An 18,446-nucleotide genomic window follows, 5' to 3' on the forward strand; every position below is an offset into this window, starting at 1 on the left:
ACTGATCCATGAAAAGGAGAAGTTTCTGACAAACAGCTGGAGGCCCGGTGGATTATATGAAATGGTATGATGCCTGAACCCTTCTTTTAGAGATCCTTTCAACTGCCTAACTGTAATTATGTGGGGTCATTTCAAATACTGTAGGCTATCTTGTCAAGACTTCAGCTGCCACTCTAGTAAAGGTCTCTTTTAGGTCTTCTGCCAAATCCACTGGTTCCATGAGGATGTCTCAAATACCCTACAATTTCTCAAGTGGCACCAGAGGTCTATGTTTAGGCAACTTAGTGTCCTCACATCTGCTACAGTACATTTGCTTGGGGAAAAAAAAAATCTGCTTTGTACACAGCTGTGCATAAAATCCTCCCCTGCTGCAGAAAGCCTCAACAGAAAGCCTTGATAACTGGAATTCAGCAGCAAACAACAGGCTAATCATGTGCCTAGAGCCATGAAAAGACTGCATGGAGCAACCTAAACTTTATCTGTCACAGGCTACTGGCTGATCTAATCAATACTAGACAAAAGTATTTCAGACCAGACAAGCCTTTACATTTTCCTCTAAACTATTTGTGCCTCAAACAGAGGAGGGTCTCCATGCAGAGACAGTTCTCTTCCTAGAAGGTAAACAGGGTGCTCAGGCAGCACAGAATGACTTCTAAAGGCCAGGAGAATTCTTCAGACTTCACTCTCTTCCTGTAGATTAGATTACTGGGTTGTATAACCCTAGGTGTGCTTCTGGAGATAGTCTCAACAGATTTGACACTGACTCCTGCAGTGCAGCTCACTCACTTCAAAATTTGGTTTCTACATAGCTGTTCCTTTGGCTAGATTCTGGGTTTTTTACCCCATAGCACTATGTAGCTTTTGTGCACCAAATTAAGTTGAGTGAGGTTGTAGATTGCATTGCTAAGCACTAATGTCAAGTAACACTAGCACCAAATCTGTTGCCTTTGATGCACATATTTAATCCTTAACTCAGCATACACAGAAGAAATGAACTTTTCATTTTATTTCATTATTTCACTATACAGTCTTTTATTAATCTGTTCTGATCATTTTAGCAATTTATCTAATAATCACAGTCTATTCTCCTTTTGGTTATTTTGGACTGGAGAATATGTTAGTACACTATGAACAGCACTTGCAGATGTAGTTGGCCAAAGACTGGTCCTCAAACTTCCCTTTACTAAACCTCATTTTTACAGTGCTGTTTCAGTATTTAAAGCACTGGTTCAGGGGGCTGATATAACTAATTCCAGGAGCAACTAAACCTCAGCAAAAAGTCCCATGCAGATGCAGCAACTCAGTACCCATAAGGAGAGCTACTTTCCTGGTGTGTGGAACTACCTGCCCACACAGGGTGATGCCCTGTGCCTTGTGGCCAGGCAGCTTGGCTGGCTTCAGGAGAACTAAGAATATGCTGCTTGTCTGCTTCTCTGAGTTTGGTCTTGAAACAGCACTATAAAAAAGCATTCACTGACATCAAAGAAATATGTGCCTAGAATGACAGGGCTGTGAAGGAAAAGAAAAGGAGGAACGGAGGAACTCTCCCCCAAGCAGTAAGGAAAAGGTGATAGTCTTCTAATTAGTCTGTAGTATACAGTGTAGAAGAAGGAAGAAGCAATCATAAACAAAATCATCCTGAAGGCTCAGTGCTGCAGAAATTGTCAAAGTGCACAGAAGCTGCATTTTATCCCAGGGACACTACCACTTTGCATGACATGCTTATAGAACTATCACAGCATCCAAATTCCTTAAAACCAACCAAGAAACTGCTTTAATTCCTTTATTCCCATTCTTTAGCTTGTCATTGTTTTACATTTTCTTTGTTCCTATACTTCACAAGTGGTTTTAATATTGAAAGCTTTTTTTAAATAAAGGTTTTTCAAGCTCTCTAGATTGTGGTGAGACACATTTTAAGGAATTTTATGTAATAAGCAAATAACTTCAGAATTCTCTGGGGCTGAGTTTTGTGATCTCTTTGACACTACTTTGCATACTAAAACATCAAAAGATACTCTTCAATTTCTAGGGGTTTGGTTTCTTTTTCCTTTTTTGGCTGTAAACACTTAGTTTGGATAAGTTTGTAAGATACCATTTCTGTTTTGTCACATACAGACATCCCACAGTTGAACATACTGCAGGACAATTAAACTTCAGGAATGACTCTCTTCAATTCTAATTGAAGAAAAAAATAACTTATAATAAAAGTAGCCAGTATGCAATGGGTCAGATCCTGTATCTCATTTTATTGTTTAATTACTTTAATTTGAACAGCCACATTTAAATTTTTTACATGGCTTAAGCATATTCCATATACTCTGGAATGCAAAGGAGTACAGGTTCTAGCATTAGCTACAGATATGAGTAGTATGCATATGTTTCATTCTCAGCTCTGTCAGTATTTCACAAACCTGACCCAGTATTTCAAGGCTTGGCCTCTTCCAAGTAGCTCACCAGTTCTAGTGAATCATGCCAAATGGTCTGCTGACAAACACACAACCTAAATCAGTTGGCAAACAGTCCCTGAGAGCATCAAGTGCCTCCTTCCACAGTCAGTTTGTAAAGTTCTTAGATAAAAAAAGCTACACAAACTGCAATGGTCTCTATTTTCAGCTTTTCTGTGGTGTATACTGGTTGAACTGAAAGTGTGCCTTTTGTTATAAAATTGCTCAAAACTCCAACTGCTGAGGCTTTAAAAAGGCGGTACACAACTGATAGATTTTCAGTGGCAAAAAGTTATCTAACACAGCTGGATTCAGGGTTGACAGCTTTTTAAAAAAGCTCTGCCATATAGAAGCCATCAAGTTTCCTAGTACCAAACTCATGTGGAGTTTACTTGAATAAAGAAAATCCCGGGAGGGCTCCCAAGCTGTCTCAACAGAGTGAATGAAAAAAGTTTAAAGTTCTTCCCTATTTGTGAAATAAACTGCAGCATACAGATACCAAACCTACCAGAGACCCAAGCTGGTAACTTCACATAATTCAGCTCAGCATCACACAGGCTTCTAGCAGCTCAGGTCAAGATGCAGTGTAATAGCAATGTCCCAACACTGTTAACAAAATCTAGCAAGTATTGCATTCATTGGCTCAAGTGAAGAGCCAGGTTAACACATCCATACTTCACCTACTCCCAATATGGACTGTATTTTATCTACTTAACTAAGAGGGGAGCAGACTTGCTCTGCAGTTCCTAATATAGCATAAGAAGAGATCTAAAAGTCTAACACCACACTGCCTTAAATGCCTCACCTTTGCCTTGCTAAGAGTTTTGCACTTGCAATTCTGTAGCCTGCCTTCCACTTGCAGCTCTGTAACCCTTAATCTAAGCCACCTGGCCAATGTTTTCCAGAGTTTCTCTGGCTGTATTTTCCCTCTGCTTTTCTTCCCATGCTGTTATTCTCAAGGTTCTTCAGCTGCAAATACCAATATGTTGACAGTGTTGTATCCACAATATACTGTAACCCTTCTCTGCCCTTTTCCCATCCCTTGGCAGTAGCTTTTGTTAGACATTACAGAGCCCAAGAACATGCATGCACAAAGCTCAATAAGCAGCCAGAGTTCAACACCTGCCCTGAAGCAGCACCATCAGCATCATAAGCAAGAGGGAGCTTAAGCAGTTCCCAATGAACCCCCCAGAACTTCTATGGGAAAATGTTGTGGGCAACACGTGCTGCATGGGAAAGAACATCCAGGGTAGGATGCTAATCCAGGAGACCCCACCACTTCCCTTCCAAGCTGGCCACTTTCCCCTTGCCCTCTTTCTATTTTTACTTGTTTGCTTTCCTTTCTTTCCATGAAAGTAACTTTCACCTTCAGTATCAATTTACACTGTCAGCTGCAGACCTTGAGAATGGATCTTTGCACCTTGCAGGTCAACCTGTTTCAACATCCTCTGTGCCCATATAAATATGCTCTACTGCCATGTGAAAATAGAGTTTATCACATGCTTAAATCAGCCCTTAACTTACAAACACACATTTCTGCACCCTCCTCAGTGAGGGCACAAACTTCTCCATACTAGGTGAGGAGATACTGAAGGACAGTTTTAAGGCTAGGAGTAACTTTTCTGTTCCTCTCCCTCCACAAACCCCAAGATTGATTCACTTCTGAGCTGCTCAGTGCCCAAGTGCTGGAGGCAGGAAACCTGCAGGGACACAAAGGCTGGGGACAAAGGAGGAATCACTGGCATCTCAACTTAAATCATCTTAGGCTGACACAGAAGCTAGCCTTCAACTTGACATACAAATACCAGTTCTTAGGCCTCCTTTCCAGGAGTTACTGAAAAGGATCATTTGTGCCACTGGAAACATTAGATTTAACTGGTCTAAACATAGGCCCTGAGATGAACTTCATACTTAAGTTTTTCCTCGTCACTCATCTCACCAGAATCAAAATTCCCCAAAACAATCTCCTGATCTTAATTTGTACATTTGTACATTTGAAAAGCACATTTTTTAAAACAGAGATCAGTAAAGGGAATTTAGGCACAGTATGAAAGAAAAAAAAAACCCTTCCAATGTACTTAGCATGGTTTATATCTGCTTTAGCCACAGACAATAATCTACAGTCAGAAACTGATGAACATAAAAAATACTTCTAACAGCATCCTACCTACATCATTTTTCAAATCTTATTTTTCTATATGGTTTGCATTTATTTGGGAATTCCCAACTACACTTCCTCTTCTATCTGACAGCTAAAAATCAGCAAATGAATGCTAAATACAACATGGCAGTAGAAGACAATAAACGTAACATATGGTACCGTGGGAATATTATACAGTACTACAGCATCTGCTTCATATTTGGGACTTTGCTCGTTATTGTAACAGATCCAGAATCTGTCTCCAGACTTCCCTCCAGTGAGGATGAGTAGGAAGAGTGGGGTACTCCCCAAGGGCAGAGGAGAGGGATGCTGCACATGGCAGAGCTCGTGACCCAAGCTGCAGCCATCCTGAGCCAGCAGGGGCTGCAGTGCTGCAGGGCCTGTGCCCAGCATGGGCACAGGATGGGGCTGGTGGCTCACAGGATGGGGTTGGGCTGCACAAATCCCTCAAGCTGTAGGACAGACTCACTGCAAGAGAGTGGCCTGCAAGCAGCTCTCCCTTGGCACCATCTGTGCAGCCTTGTCTTCAGCAGCAGAACTGGAGCTCTCAAGTGAACATCGTTTCTGTTTTTGACTAAAGCAATGCCAGGGTTGCCTCTTTGTAAGAAAATCCTGTATGAGTATGGATGACTGAGAAGGGGCAAATCTCAGCTATGGCCAAGGTCTGCATGGCAGGCTGAGCTTGGGTTGCAGTGTCAGATGCTCAGGGGTCCCATCATCTGAAGGGGTGGAAGACTATCTATGCTATTCTCTTATACCATCAGCTCTAATAAATAGCATTTTAAATGTTACCTAAGTGCCTTTCTCACTGGGATTGTTATGGACCAGCACTTCCCACTGGAAAACAAGGTGATGAGCAATTATTTACAACACAGGAGTAGTCCCAAAATCATACTGTGTGGCATTCTTGTTTGCCCTTTACTCTGGCATTCCTGTGAGAGCTGGTGTATGCACAGGGGTATGTGTTTTTGCAGACAGAAAGGCAGATCTAGTTATTTACTGGTTAATTTTATCTATTTATCAATTTACTAGCCACAGCATTATTTGCCACCATGCCTGGGCAGCTGCACTCCAATAAGCACATGAAGCAGGCAAGCAGAGATTCCAGCCTGTCCCACCCTTCCTGTTAAGTTCTGTAATCAGAAACAAATGCCTGTGACTGCCTTATGCACCCAGAGAGTAAAACTCATGTCCTATTTTACCTTAACAAAGTTCTCAAAGAAGCAAACTTAAAAGATTGCACTAATAGTTTTCAGTGAAGTAAGAAAACCTTAAAACTTCGCAACTGGCGTTTTAGGGTTCTGCTTCTACAAATTTGTTTCACTAAGATGAGATTCCAGAACTCCCCATTTTCTGTTTATTCCTAGCCTGCATTTTTTTTCAGCCTAGACTTTTTATCTCACTATATAAGAACTTCAAATACATGTAGGATTTATAAATATTAACCACAGTTAGGAATTTTAAATCATGATGTATGCAAGCAGAGACTTGGGTCAACAGTGACTAAAAATACCACACAATATCAGCAATACAATAATCAGGCACTCTTCTGTACAGTAATGAGTTTTCTTCCAGGTTATTTTTGTTTGTCTTTTACAGTTCTAGGTATTGTTGCTATTTTAAAAATAATTAAAAAACAGAAACAAAAATAAATCAGAATGAAATGTTAAAACCGTTGAAGTTATGATTGTCTCAAAATCTGAGATTAATTCAACTGAAATACTTTTGTTACACAATTCTGAAATGCTGCATTTTCATTTCAAACTCCTTAATTTTTTAACAATGCTATAAATTCAATTTCAAAAAAGAGAGCATTTCTGAACAAAAACACATATCCAGAGTTCATAACCTTGTTCTTTTTTATAGTGATGAATAAAAAATAATAAGAAACTCACGAAGTAAATCTTTATAACAAAGGAAACATTTTTCACAGATAAAACATGCTATTAGAAATTCCTGGCCTGGTTTGTTTTTTTAATTTCTTTGCAGATTACACTTGATACTGCTTTTGGAGCTCCAAAATACCTGATTAATAATAGAGTTCCTCTTCAGAAAAATAAGGAACAACAGCAAGAAAACTTATCTCACAGAAAGAAATTCTTGGAATTACAAATTAACACATATGTTATCGTAAGTTTATTTCAGAGTGTTGCATTAGATACAAATTGCATTTCATTCAGGATGAGCTAGAACAGTTTTTCCTATCTGTATTAAAACTGTAGATGTTTCAAAATTTAGATAGTTAAAAAAAAAAAAATTAATACTTTTTCATCCTCTCAACAATTACTTCAACTTATTACAGTAAGGGCAACATTGATGGGGGTCTCTTAATATAGGTTTCTAAACTGTGAAATTAAGTATTTTTCCCAACCAAACACCAAGGATTATGAAACAGAGATAGCTGACCCAGCAGAATGGTTAAAAAAATGGAAACCTGAGAATGATTTCAAGCCAATTTTCAAAATGCCGCCCTCCTAATTTTATATCCAATTTCTAAGAAAAGGGTGCTTCATTTTTAATGGTACACATTCTAACCCCATGACTAAAGTAACAGCAAAGAAAAGCAAAACCTCTCTCTGAAGTTAATGCTCTGCTTCCTCCAGTATGACTTTAACTCCAGTATGCACACTTTTAAAAAAAAGGAAATTGTTTCTATTTCTTTCAATGTGCTTAGGGCACCTGTCTTCTTTCAGCAGGAGATTATGAGTGCTTCTAAATAAGGCTGCACAGACTCCCCTTAGTAAAAATTTTAGGTTCATTTCACTATGAAATAACAAAAAAAGCTCATAAAGATTTAGAACACATGGATGAGCAAAGGGTAAAAACCCCATCAAATAAGTGAAAAAGTACAAACCTCTGATTGTACATGCCCCGGAAATTATAATTTGCTCTGTAATTGGGAATTGGTTTTGGATCTAATGGCCTGTAGATGGCAGGCTCTCCTCTTTTCATAGCCAGACCATTCAGCTCCACCGTTGGAGTTATACTGCCTGCAAAAAACAAAGAGTACAGATAAGGCACTTAAACCACAAATTCAGCAAAACAGACAAGCAGGACTGAGATGAGCAGCAAAGAGAGACTGGCATCCTATTTTTTTACTCTTTAATTAAAAAATCAACCACATTGAGACATTTCAGTTTCTCTGACAGACAGGAATATGGATGCCAACTTTATCACAGGCAATGAAAAAGAACATTTGAAAATTTATCTCAGTGCATTCTCTATGCAGCTTCAGCAGATCAATCTTCACATGTGAATGAGAAATTCAGTGCTAAAATCAAGCTGGTTATTCATCTTTCCAAAGTACTTATAACACATTATAACACTTCATGACTTTACTTTCATTACACTTTAACTGTAAAGTTAAAAGAATAATGTCTCATCCCACTGAACAACATTAAATAAAATCACAAAAGAAGAAACAAGGATGGGAAAAAAAAAAAAAAAAGCAGTAACAGACATTATTGTGGCTATTTGGTAATCTTACAAGTTAGAAAAAAATGGTTTTTTTGCAAGATTTGAAAACTTTATTACTAAAACTAATGATCTAACAAGCTGAAAATACAGCTACTGGAAATCAGTGTTACTACAGCCATCTGCTGGTGACACAGTACAAAAATAGAAAGCCACCAGCACTTCCCCACTTACATGGTTTGCAATGGGTCAAATAAAAAGCTACACTGTGACTTTATTTATATATATTTTTTTATTAAGATGTTCAGTTACAGAATTCTTCACTTTCATTATTTTAAGAAAATCCTAAATTAAATTAAAGTACATTTCAATTAAAATGAGCCAATATTTCCTCCCATTCAAACCAATCTAAGCCATCTATGATGAACCTGCCTATCTGCCACTGAGGCTTTGTAGGCAGTACATGATGGGAGTTATAGAAATTTTTTGCAGTACTTAGTCTAAAACTTGTAACAACAAAACCATTTGTATTTTCCAGAGCAAGGAGTGACTACAAATTCAACTACATAATAAAAATACAAAATCTCGTTTTGATGGGAAGGTACCAGCACACACAGAATGGATCTTTTTTAGGGCAAAATTATTAAGATTTACAATTTTTTTAATGATGTCTCTTAAAGACTATTTCTTTTGTTATCAGATTTTCCATTTCGGAATACACTAAAAGCAAAAATAATAAAAAAAAAAATCTAGAAGCTGATTGATAATATGCCAGGTTAAGAATTAAACTCAGGGCCATTTTTTTTAGAGGTGTGAGCCTCCTGCTTTCTAAACATCCAGAAAAAGTCACAGTGATTGTGAAGGACAGAGGGCAAAACCAGTGACCTGGGTCCAGACTAGCAATGTACTGACCTCCAAAGGAGCAAGAAATTACTACCCCACCACTCTCATTACACATCCTTAATGCCTAATGCTCAGGATAATACTCAAAAGCTCTAAGGGAAATTTACTCCTGCTTTTTTTCTGACAGAAAGATTATTAACTATAAAATTACTCCATTTTAAGAAAGTGGCTGAATAAGACTTTACTTTAAAAGGGCTGGGGGCAGTAGAAAGAATAAAAAGGGAAAAGTGGAAAGAGAGGGGATAAACAGTGTAAAAATACAAGAAAAGAAAGAAACAGTTACTTACTTTCTCACCATTCGGTCTCTTTTATATTAATGTGAAATAAAGCTAGGAATATTTTTTTAAATTTATTTTACAGAACAAGATGGAAAAGATCACTGAGCATGTGGCTGAGATGTGTACCTCAAAACATGTTGCATGCATAGAAGGCAACTCACAGGTAATGCCTCGAATTGAAATATGCAAAACACCAATATACATTCTTTTTATTTTTCAAATAATAGTTTATAAAGCCATTTGTAAGCCTTTTGAAAACACAGGCTGCTACGAAGGGAAACCTGCTATGCAGGGATTACCTGTCAAACTTCTCATGCAAAAACCCAACATTTTCTTAGGGCTGCAAATGCAATTTCATAGGATTGGACTGAGTAAAATTTGGATTTTCCTTGGAAAATTACGTAAAATAAGATTTTTCTTCAGAAAAAATGTTTTACTGTGGCACCAGTGGTCAGTTCTGTCTACTGTTACTGGCATACAACCAGTTTGCATACATCCAAACATTATCTAAATAATCATATTCACTTACAGTTCAACCATTTTAGGGACAGGCACTGCAAATTCTCCTGTGCAAGCTCACCAGGTGTTCTTTGTTGTATCTTCACACTAGTGTATTATTCTTCATACTATCAAACCTATATATGACAGCTATATTGATTTGACTAAATTCATGGTAGAATATTCCAACAATTCAAAAAGATTTATTTCACAGAGGAAAATGTCATACCTGGATTATTGTTAACATTATTTTTGGGTGGTCTAGGCGTTGGCTTGGGAAGGGTAGTTTCACTCAATGCTTTGCTAGCAGCAGCATGTTGGGCCTTTTTAATACTGCTTCCTTCAGCTTCCCAGGTCTGTTCTCCAAGAGTCAGCTGCACTGTGAACATCTTCAAAGACAAAGAACAGGTAAACACTGGCAAGATTATCACTGTGGATTAGACCAATCTGTATAAAAACTTCCAGGGCTGAATAGAAACCACGTTCTCTTTTCATTATATTCAACTCCCAGATAACACACCTGCTTCTTACAGAGATCAGTGAGCCCTTATCAGAGGGAAATACTTGGCCTTTCAAATGACAAAGTAAAATGGTGTTAAGTTAATGCCAACTAACAAAGAACATAATAATAATTAAACTAAGTAATGATAACTGCAAACTGATCATCTGCTTTTGGTAGGCTACATACAAGTCAGTTCAGACCACATTTCTTCACATTTGAATGCATTTAGTCACTTCACCTGTAGAAGAAAGGTAAAGAACGCTACCAAAAGAAGCCTCAAACTTCTGTAATAATTCCAAATGGATATAAACTATTACACTCCTCAAGGCAGTGGACAATTTGGCCCAAATAGTTTTACCCAGTGGAAGAATCTATCACAGAACCTGACTTCTGAAAATAACACCATCTTAGGGTAGAGTGAGAACTCAAATACGTTCAAGAATATAAAGCAAGAAAGAAAATAAGTATCCTTGAATGAAACTTCAATTCTTTAACATGAACTCTAAAGTGAGGACAGGAACTGTAAAAATTCAAGAGTGCAGAAATGGACTACTGATAAAAACAATATATATATTTCAAAATCTGCAAAAAAGGATTATTTCAGGCATTATCTACACTGCACAAGTTGTGAAGATAAAACTCAACACATATTTAAAACATGAGGTAGAGTCTATCTTCTGTAAGATATGTACACGCTCTGTTTAAATTTTAGCATGTAAGAACAAGAGGAGAAAAATGTATTTGAAAAAGTTGTTTATGCATTTTTCTTATTATGATGAATCCACCTGGAGGTCAGGCTCCTAGAAACCCTAATCACACTGTCATGAAGCTCCAGTTCTCCACTTCTTTCCCAGCCCCACTGTTTGTAGTTTCCCATTTCATTCAAATTGTCAAAAGGCACATACTCTCAAGAGACAATGTGTCCAGTGTGTGGTCACAACACAGACATCTATTTTTTACAGCATGTCTCAGAAAATCTTGAAAGCCACTGGTGGACAGGAACAAAGTATGTGCAGGAGAAAAGCAAAATGAGATGCTCCTTGATGTTTGTCCTTGATGACAAACAGCAGCAGCATCACATCCTGCACGACAAACTCAGCCCTGTTTCACAAATTCTATCAGGTAGATCATCATTTTACCAGCAAGATGTAACACTAAAATGCTAATACAGTCATAATAATTTCCATGTCTCTGCTTTTCATATTTTAAAGTACACAAGGATGCAGAGTCTTACTACTATCACTCTTTTTCATCCCACTTTCTTTCTTAGTTGTTTTCATTTGCTGCACAGGCCAAAATCAGACTTGACATTTTTCTGAATCTAGAGAGCACATTTCTCTTTTTTTGACCATTAGTGTAATTGAAAAAAAGCAAGTAAACTGAAAACCTAAAAAATTAGTATGTCAATTGAAAATTTGGATTTCAAAAGTGCAGCTAATGAAGATTAAGTCCTTTCAAATATATTAGTTCCCTTAAAAGTACTCATAAATACATGAACTCACCCTGCTAAAATTTAAACTACAGGATGGGTGTAATGGAACTTGAATCTCTTTACTGCTGAGGAATGCACACTGCCAAAACCACACCTTTTGGTACAACCAAAGCACTTATTATGTCATAATAATGGAAAAAAGCTAACAAAATAAATACACAACACAACACTGACAAGAAAGCACAACAGATTTAATATGATGCAACCTAAAACCAACCAACCAGCATGCCTTGTGGTGCCAAATAACTCAGGAAGGGGAAGAGCACTTCAATTTCCTTTCTCAATGAGGGATCCTAGAAGCCTGCTGAGTCTCAGGAGCCCTGCACCTGCTGACATTTCCACCAGCATAAAGGATGCACAACCAACCATCAAACCAGGGGGTCAGTGATTTGCATCAACTCTGTGCTGGCTGACAACATAAAGTGCAACTCAGAAACAAGGGGCAATGGCAGAGGGACAGCCCATGACTGGCTGAAGCTGTTACTAATCTGCAGTGTGACTCCACTGTCTTACCCAATTTTACCATTTCAGAAATACTGAGCACAAAGCAGCCATTCATTGCTAGCTTCTATCCTAATTTATACTTATGAAATTATGTAGGATAACAAAACTGATAGGAGAACTGACCAGAATTAATTGTCAGTTCAATAGAAACTTGAATGTTACAATGACACTAGGAATCTTAGTATCTCCCTAAATCTTAAACTTGCTCAGAATTTAGACAAAAGAACAGTAATAAAGTTTGTGGCCTAGAATGCAAAATCTGATAACACTGTGTCAATGAGATCAACTTTATGGACACAGAATTGTATCAATAAGCACTTTAAAAAATGACACATACTAGCTTGTTCATCTGCACTAACATGAAACAAATGCAGAGGTAGTTATCATAAAACACACCAGGTGGAGAGAAAGATTCATGCAGCTTAAAAAAGTCAAATGTTCCATAATGATTAAGAATGGGTGGTGATACCCTGGAAAGATCTTTATATGGTTTTTTTAGAGACCAACAAAAATAAACTCAAAGGTGGAAGTTGCAGTGAGGTACCAAATGATCTGCATGGCTTCAACAAAAATAGAGACATACTTGTTGAAAGTGTAAAAAGAAAAGAAAGCAAAATAGAGTAAGAATCACCTTACATTAGAAATGTGGCTGTGTTTGACAAGCACACTCGTCCAGACAATGACATTATCTGTTCAGCATTTAAGGTATGGCTCATCACCTGGAACTGTGACCTTACCTTGGCATGAGCAGGCCCTCTTTCATTCAGAAGCTTATACTGGGGTTGAATTCTATTGAAACGGGCTAACTCATTTACCAGACACATTGGAGTTTTCTCTTTGGGGTTTGCCATGTTATCTTGGAGAGGAGCTGTAAATAAAGAGTCTGTAAAGTTTTTGTGGAGAAATGTATTCTTCACAACTTCGCAAAGCTTTGCAAAAGCAGCAGCATGCTTAGAAAAGAAAATACTTAGACTAAAAAATAATGTTACACATATGCTAATTACAATGTTTACATACTATTTATGTACTAATCATAGGAGAATATGCATTTTAAAATAACCATTTTGATTACATGCAATTTAAAAAAAACACAACTATTTCTTTCCAAAATGTGTCTGTAAGAGATGACAGTGTAGGAGGGCATGTACATATTCTCATGTCACCCAAGTTTACTGTTAGGAGTGTACTGGTTCCAGGAACTGACTTTCAGAATGGTTTCTCAACACTCTGCAGAAGTGTATAGCTTAAGAGTTGCAAGACAAATAGAGCAGATGAAACCCTGTGGTCCCCACTTGCTTCTCCCTTCTTCCCAGTGTTTTATACTTTTCTCACGATAATAAAGTCACTCTCAGAGCACTCTAAAAGACCCCTTTTCCTCCCACTTTAGGGATTTTGTTCCGCTTTGCTTAGACTTTTTACTTCATGTACACTACCCTACTATTTTTTAACTTTTAACTGTTTTTTTTTTCAGCTTATTTATATTTATCCCTCTCACACACTGTCATTTCTTGCTGATTTTTTGAGGATTACATTTCTGTATTTTATACCCAGTTCAGCATAGGAACTACAGCATTTATTAGGCTACAAAGGAAACACCAAATACTGCCAAGCAGTCTCAAGACATTCTGTTCTAGGGAAGAGAAATACTCTTGGAGACCTTCCTGCACCATTAAAACTTCTCTATGAAAGATACACTCAGAATTTTACATAATAGACATGTTCTTTTCTGAGCTTTTTTTATCAGTGATCAACACTCCACTGTAAATCTGAGCTTAGTTAAAGAAAGACTGTTGTCTTTAGAGTTGCTTAAGTTACTGAAGCATTTCCAACTTAGCAAACAGTCTATTTAGCCAAAACATTTTTGTGAGATTTTTTTCTTTATTTCAATTCTCTTTAAGACCTAACTTTTATGTTTGTTTTTAATTAACTAGTCACCAGAAAGATGAATTTGAACCCCCAAAAAAATAAACCCGGACCAGCTTACCTGGTGGGGTGCTCGTAGGTGCAGGATCCCCGAGGCTGGCAGTAGGACTGCTACAGCTGGCAGCTGATTCTGAAATGGATCCATTCATTGAGGATGGCAGACCCAGTGTATTTGTAGTTGTAACTGGCAGGGGTAGCACCATAGGGGACATGGTAGGTCCAGACAGGTTTGCTGTAGTCTGCATCTTAACTTGTGCCATTGCCTATCACTGGAACAAACAAATTATTATGAGCAGATTGCATGTCAAGTGGTGATAGTGATATTAGCAGCATTTCTTTTTAGCTCCTGGATCTGGGCAACAAATCTACCAAAAAAACAAAACAAACAAAAGAAAATACTAGCCACAGAAGTCATGCCTCTGCAAACACTGCTTCCAAAATGATGCACAGAGAAATGGAGCTCACAACTGAAGAATACCACCAGGGTACCACCCACATGACCTGACTCCAGGTTCTGTTGCTCAACTATAAGGTGACCCTGCCTGAAAGACAGCAGGAAGAATTATTATTCTAGAATAAAATTCCATAGAATTTTTCTGTGGGTGAGAGTATCACCTGCCAATTTTGTCGAGGGGATGTCTTTGCAAAGAAGCAAACCACACAGCACTCCTACCACTAAGTAATTTGCTACTTCTGTTGTGGTAATTCTCTCTTTCTAAGCAAAAATCCCATCCAACACCTGAAAAACTTCATAACCAAGGTCTTACTGAAAAGAGCACAACTACTAACACAATGTGATTACATCAGTATTTTTGCCTCCCTCCAAATCCATTAAAAGCCTCCAACTGTCTCTACTCAGAGGGACAGTACTGCTGGATTAAGGTCCCAAATCACTTCATACACCATAGAGTGCAACTACTTCAGCACAGTTGAACTGGTGAAATGAAAATAATAAATCTTATTACTGTGACTCTGTGCTTGGGAGACGAGACTGGAATGCCATTTTTATTACTGAGGAAAGACAGATGAGCAATTTAAATCTCTGGAAAGGCAAAAGTAAAAAAGATAAATTAAAACTTGAGATGCAATCACTTGCCCTTTTTAGAAATATTATAAGTAAGATGCTAATAGTAGCAGATTTTAAAAATACATTTGCAGTCAGTTGAGATATATTCAAATACTTTGTGTCTTCAAAAATTCAGACTAAATTAAGACTGTAAAAATCCTGCTGTCACTGAACAGCAAATGTCCTAAAATAGAGCAATATTGTTAGGCTCTTCTAACTTCATGACTGAGAATGTGTATAGCTATAGAATTCTTTGATATGATTCTAGGTGTTTAATTCTGATTTGAAATATATTAGTACTGATCAGAATGCATTAAAAAACTTCCTTTATTGTAAGCATCAGTCAATTATGGCAGAATCAGCCCTATTTATTAAACATCTTTCAAATGAAACCAGCATAGGATGAATTATCATCATAATAATTAAAGAAACACCTAGAGTATTTACAGCATTTTAGCTGGCAAACATGAGTACAAGAAAGCCATCACACACACTACATGAACTGCTACTACTGAACACCTTTTCTCAGGCCTTGCCAGATGTGAATTACCCTTTCAGCTTCCCAAACCTTGAAGTTTATTCTTCTTCCCAATAAATCAGAACTTATTAATAATCAAATAAAATAATGTGTTCCATAGTACTGCTGTTCAGAAGGGATAAATTGTAGGATTGATCCCTTTCCATTAAGGATTAAAAAATCCAGTTTGATAACAGTATCATGCAACTGTAAGAATCAACAAGAGAGAAAAAAACCACTGTCCTGCAGGAAAGTACATAGAGAATTAAAGCAGAATAAAACCATAGCATATTAAGTACTGGGGTTTTCTTATGCATCTAAAGCTGCAGAACTCCTACAAGAAACTGTAACTATTTTGTAATTTAATCCATATAAAACAAAGAAGTCCAGGAGGTAAATATAATTGTAGGGACTATCTCTTAAGTAGATTAGATATGGAGATAATAAATTTGTAATTGGTTCTAAAAACCCACTAGTAGAGAACCACAACAATCTCATGCCATTTTCACACTGCCAAGCAAATAATTTTTGATGTCATGACAAAAAAGGTACAAAGTCTATATGCTGTATCTTGTCTTTACTTTTTTTACACCCACATCTTTATAATTTTTTTTACAGTCCTGTAGTATTTTACAGACAGTGAAGCAAAAATATTTTGCGGCCTTCAACCCACAAACACAGACCAGTTTGCTACTACCCAACAAAATATATGACTTAGGAGAGAAACATTTCACCAAGATGGTCAGACACCAAATATGCATGTTCTGTGTCAATATTTTTTTTTAATCTGGCACATATAAGGGATAGTTTATTTATGATTTTATGAACAGAGTTAGAAAAGCCCCCACACCTCATTTCAGGTGGTTAACCCAACTCACATCTAGGAAACTGCTCCACCCAAGTCTTTCCAGAAGAGTTTCCCTGGATGCTAGGGAATTCACCTGGATCTTTCTGAGGAAGCTGGATTGCACAGCTGTGTCTGACAGCTTTGTGCCTTTATCAAGCCACCAGCTGCCACACTGAGACAACACAGCAATGACATTTCTTGCAGCCTTATTCACCCACATCTCTACCCAGCTGAAGTCCACAAGTGACAACTCTGCCATTTCTGTAGTTACACTCCAGGGCTTATGGTGCCTTCCGAAGTGCTGCAATGTTTTTCTCTCTCATTCTAACCTGCACAGTTGTATTAGAAATGTGACAGCAGGGATATAAATATATTATAATTGCATTTTACTTCATTTCTGCTTTTTAAAGTACTTTTTTACATATGAAACTACACAAGTTTCAGTAAACAGGTGGTGTTAACTTTCTTGTCAAACTATGTATAAGCTGTGAATTTACCTCTTGCACAAAGAACCCAGAAAAAACTTCCAAGAAAACAAAACCGTCTCACATTTTGAAGTTAAAATATTGCTGTTGAATACACCATTTGTTTTTCTAGTAATTTAAGAAACACAACATTAAATTAGGTATATTTGAAGATGCAGCATATTTTTAACAACACTGAATACACTCATGTCATGAGAAAAAGCATCCCACACCATAAAGAATTACTTCTATTTTTTTTTATTACTATAATTTCTTCTACTTTTCTAGAATACAAATTGCTTTATATCACTACATCTCTTGTCATATGATACAAAGTAAATACTCAGGTGAAATGATTCTTAGAATATGTCACACCAACTGAATAAACAACACGCAAAGAACAGAAAAGGTGGAAAACAAGAAGATTGAGTTTTCAAGTTAAAACACACTTTCACAATGTGGAAAAATTGAAAAAGACAGGTTGCTATATGAAAAATCAACACTCTGAGAAACAGATGAGCTGATGAGCTAAAGCAGAAGACAGGACTTCACCTGTGCAGAAAGCAACAACACTGAGATGCACCAGGGTGCTACCACACTTCCACACTTCTCTGGCCTACAACTCAACATAGCAAAACCTGTGTACCAGGACATTACACCAGGCACATACTACATGTTTGTGAAGTGCATTACAAAGATATCAGCTGAGGGTCAGTCACTGCTGAGTAAGAAAAACTACTTGATACAGCTTGATTCTCATCCATTACTGTTGCTTACATATGCCAATGGGAGCCTGTTTTTCACAGCAGTATCATATTAATGATACCAGGCCCTTTTCTGCAGAACTGCTACCCAGCAAGATGTAGTTTGTGCTGTTTGTGAATCTGACTGTTCTGCAGTTAATGAGACTTTGTTCTTGACCTCTTTCAATTCCGTAACAAAAGAAAAAGCAAAAGAAAAAAAAACTATTGTTTCAGTTTTTGAAGATCATATTAAATTCTAATACTAGTTCTGCTGTGTTTGCAGTCCCCTTCCAGCCTGCTTTACAGAAGCTACAGATTTATTAAGTGTACTGTTTCATCTTCATCATCAGTGAAAAGCCACAGGAATACCATCACAAAAGGCTTGGGTAGTGCTAAGGCTTGGACAGCAGGCCCAAGGCAGAGCTGACCTATAGATGAATCCTGTCCTTGTATAGTAGTGCTGAGGCTTGGACAACAGACTCAGGCCAGAGTTACTGTCTATGGAAATAGCAAAAATAATTGAGATAGTGTCCTTGTACATAAAAAATAATTGGCATTGCATCCTTGTATTAATCATTAAAAACACCATTTATCAAAAATAATTGACCTGATGCTTCAAAAGAGAGCATGTTAAAGAAACTCTGCCAGCCATGCCCTGGACTCTGGCCCAGTCCTGCTCACGGCTGGTCC

The 18,446-nt window shown here is 37.5% G+C and overlaps 2 protein-coding genes across 5 annotated transcripts in view; both read right to left on the reverse strand.

Annotated features, from left to right (window-relative positions):
* The window catches only part of STAU2 (staufen double-stranded RNA binding protein 2), a 141,757-nt gene extending 127,378 nt beyond the window's left edge, over nt 1–14,379 (reverse strand). For all 3 annotated transcript variants that reach the window (XM_071737786.1, XM_071737784.1, XM_071737785.1), the window contains exons 1-4: nt 14,181–14,379; nt 12,934–13,064; nt 9,928–10,087; nt 7,460–7,595 (exon numbers count right to left, since the gene is read on the reverse strand). In XM_071737786.1, coding sequence (XP_071593887.1) covers nt 7,460–7,595; nt 9,928–10,087; nt 12,934–13,064; nt 14,181–14,379 — 626 coding nt within the window. The remainder of the gene's footprint in view (nt 1–7,459; nt 7,596–9,927; nt 10,088–12,933; nt 13,065–14,180) is intronic.
* UBE2W (ubiquitin conjugating enzyme E2 W) overlaps nt 12,965–18,446 on the reverse strand; it is a 62,778-nt gene continuing 57,296 nt past the window's right edge. For both annotated transcript variants that reach the window (XR_011724577.1, XR_011724576.1), the window contains exons 6-7: nt 14,181–14,388; nt 12,965–13,064 (exon numbers count right to left, since the gene is read on the reverse strand). The gene's annotated coding sequence lies outside the window, so the exon portion shown is untranslated. The remainder of the gene's footprint in view (nt 13,065–14,180; nt 14,389–18,446) is intronic.

Source organism: Heliangelus exortis, chromosome 2, assembly GCF_036169615.1.
Source record: "Heliangelus exortis chromosome 2, bHelExo1.hap1, whole genome shotgun sequence".
In the NCBI taxonomy this organism is placed as follows: Eukaryota; Metazoa; Chordata; class Aves; order Apodiformes; family Trochilidae; genus Heliangelus; species Heliangelus exortis.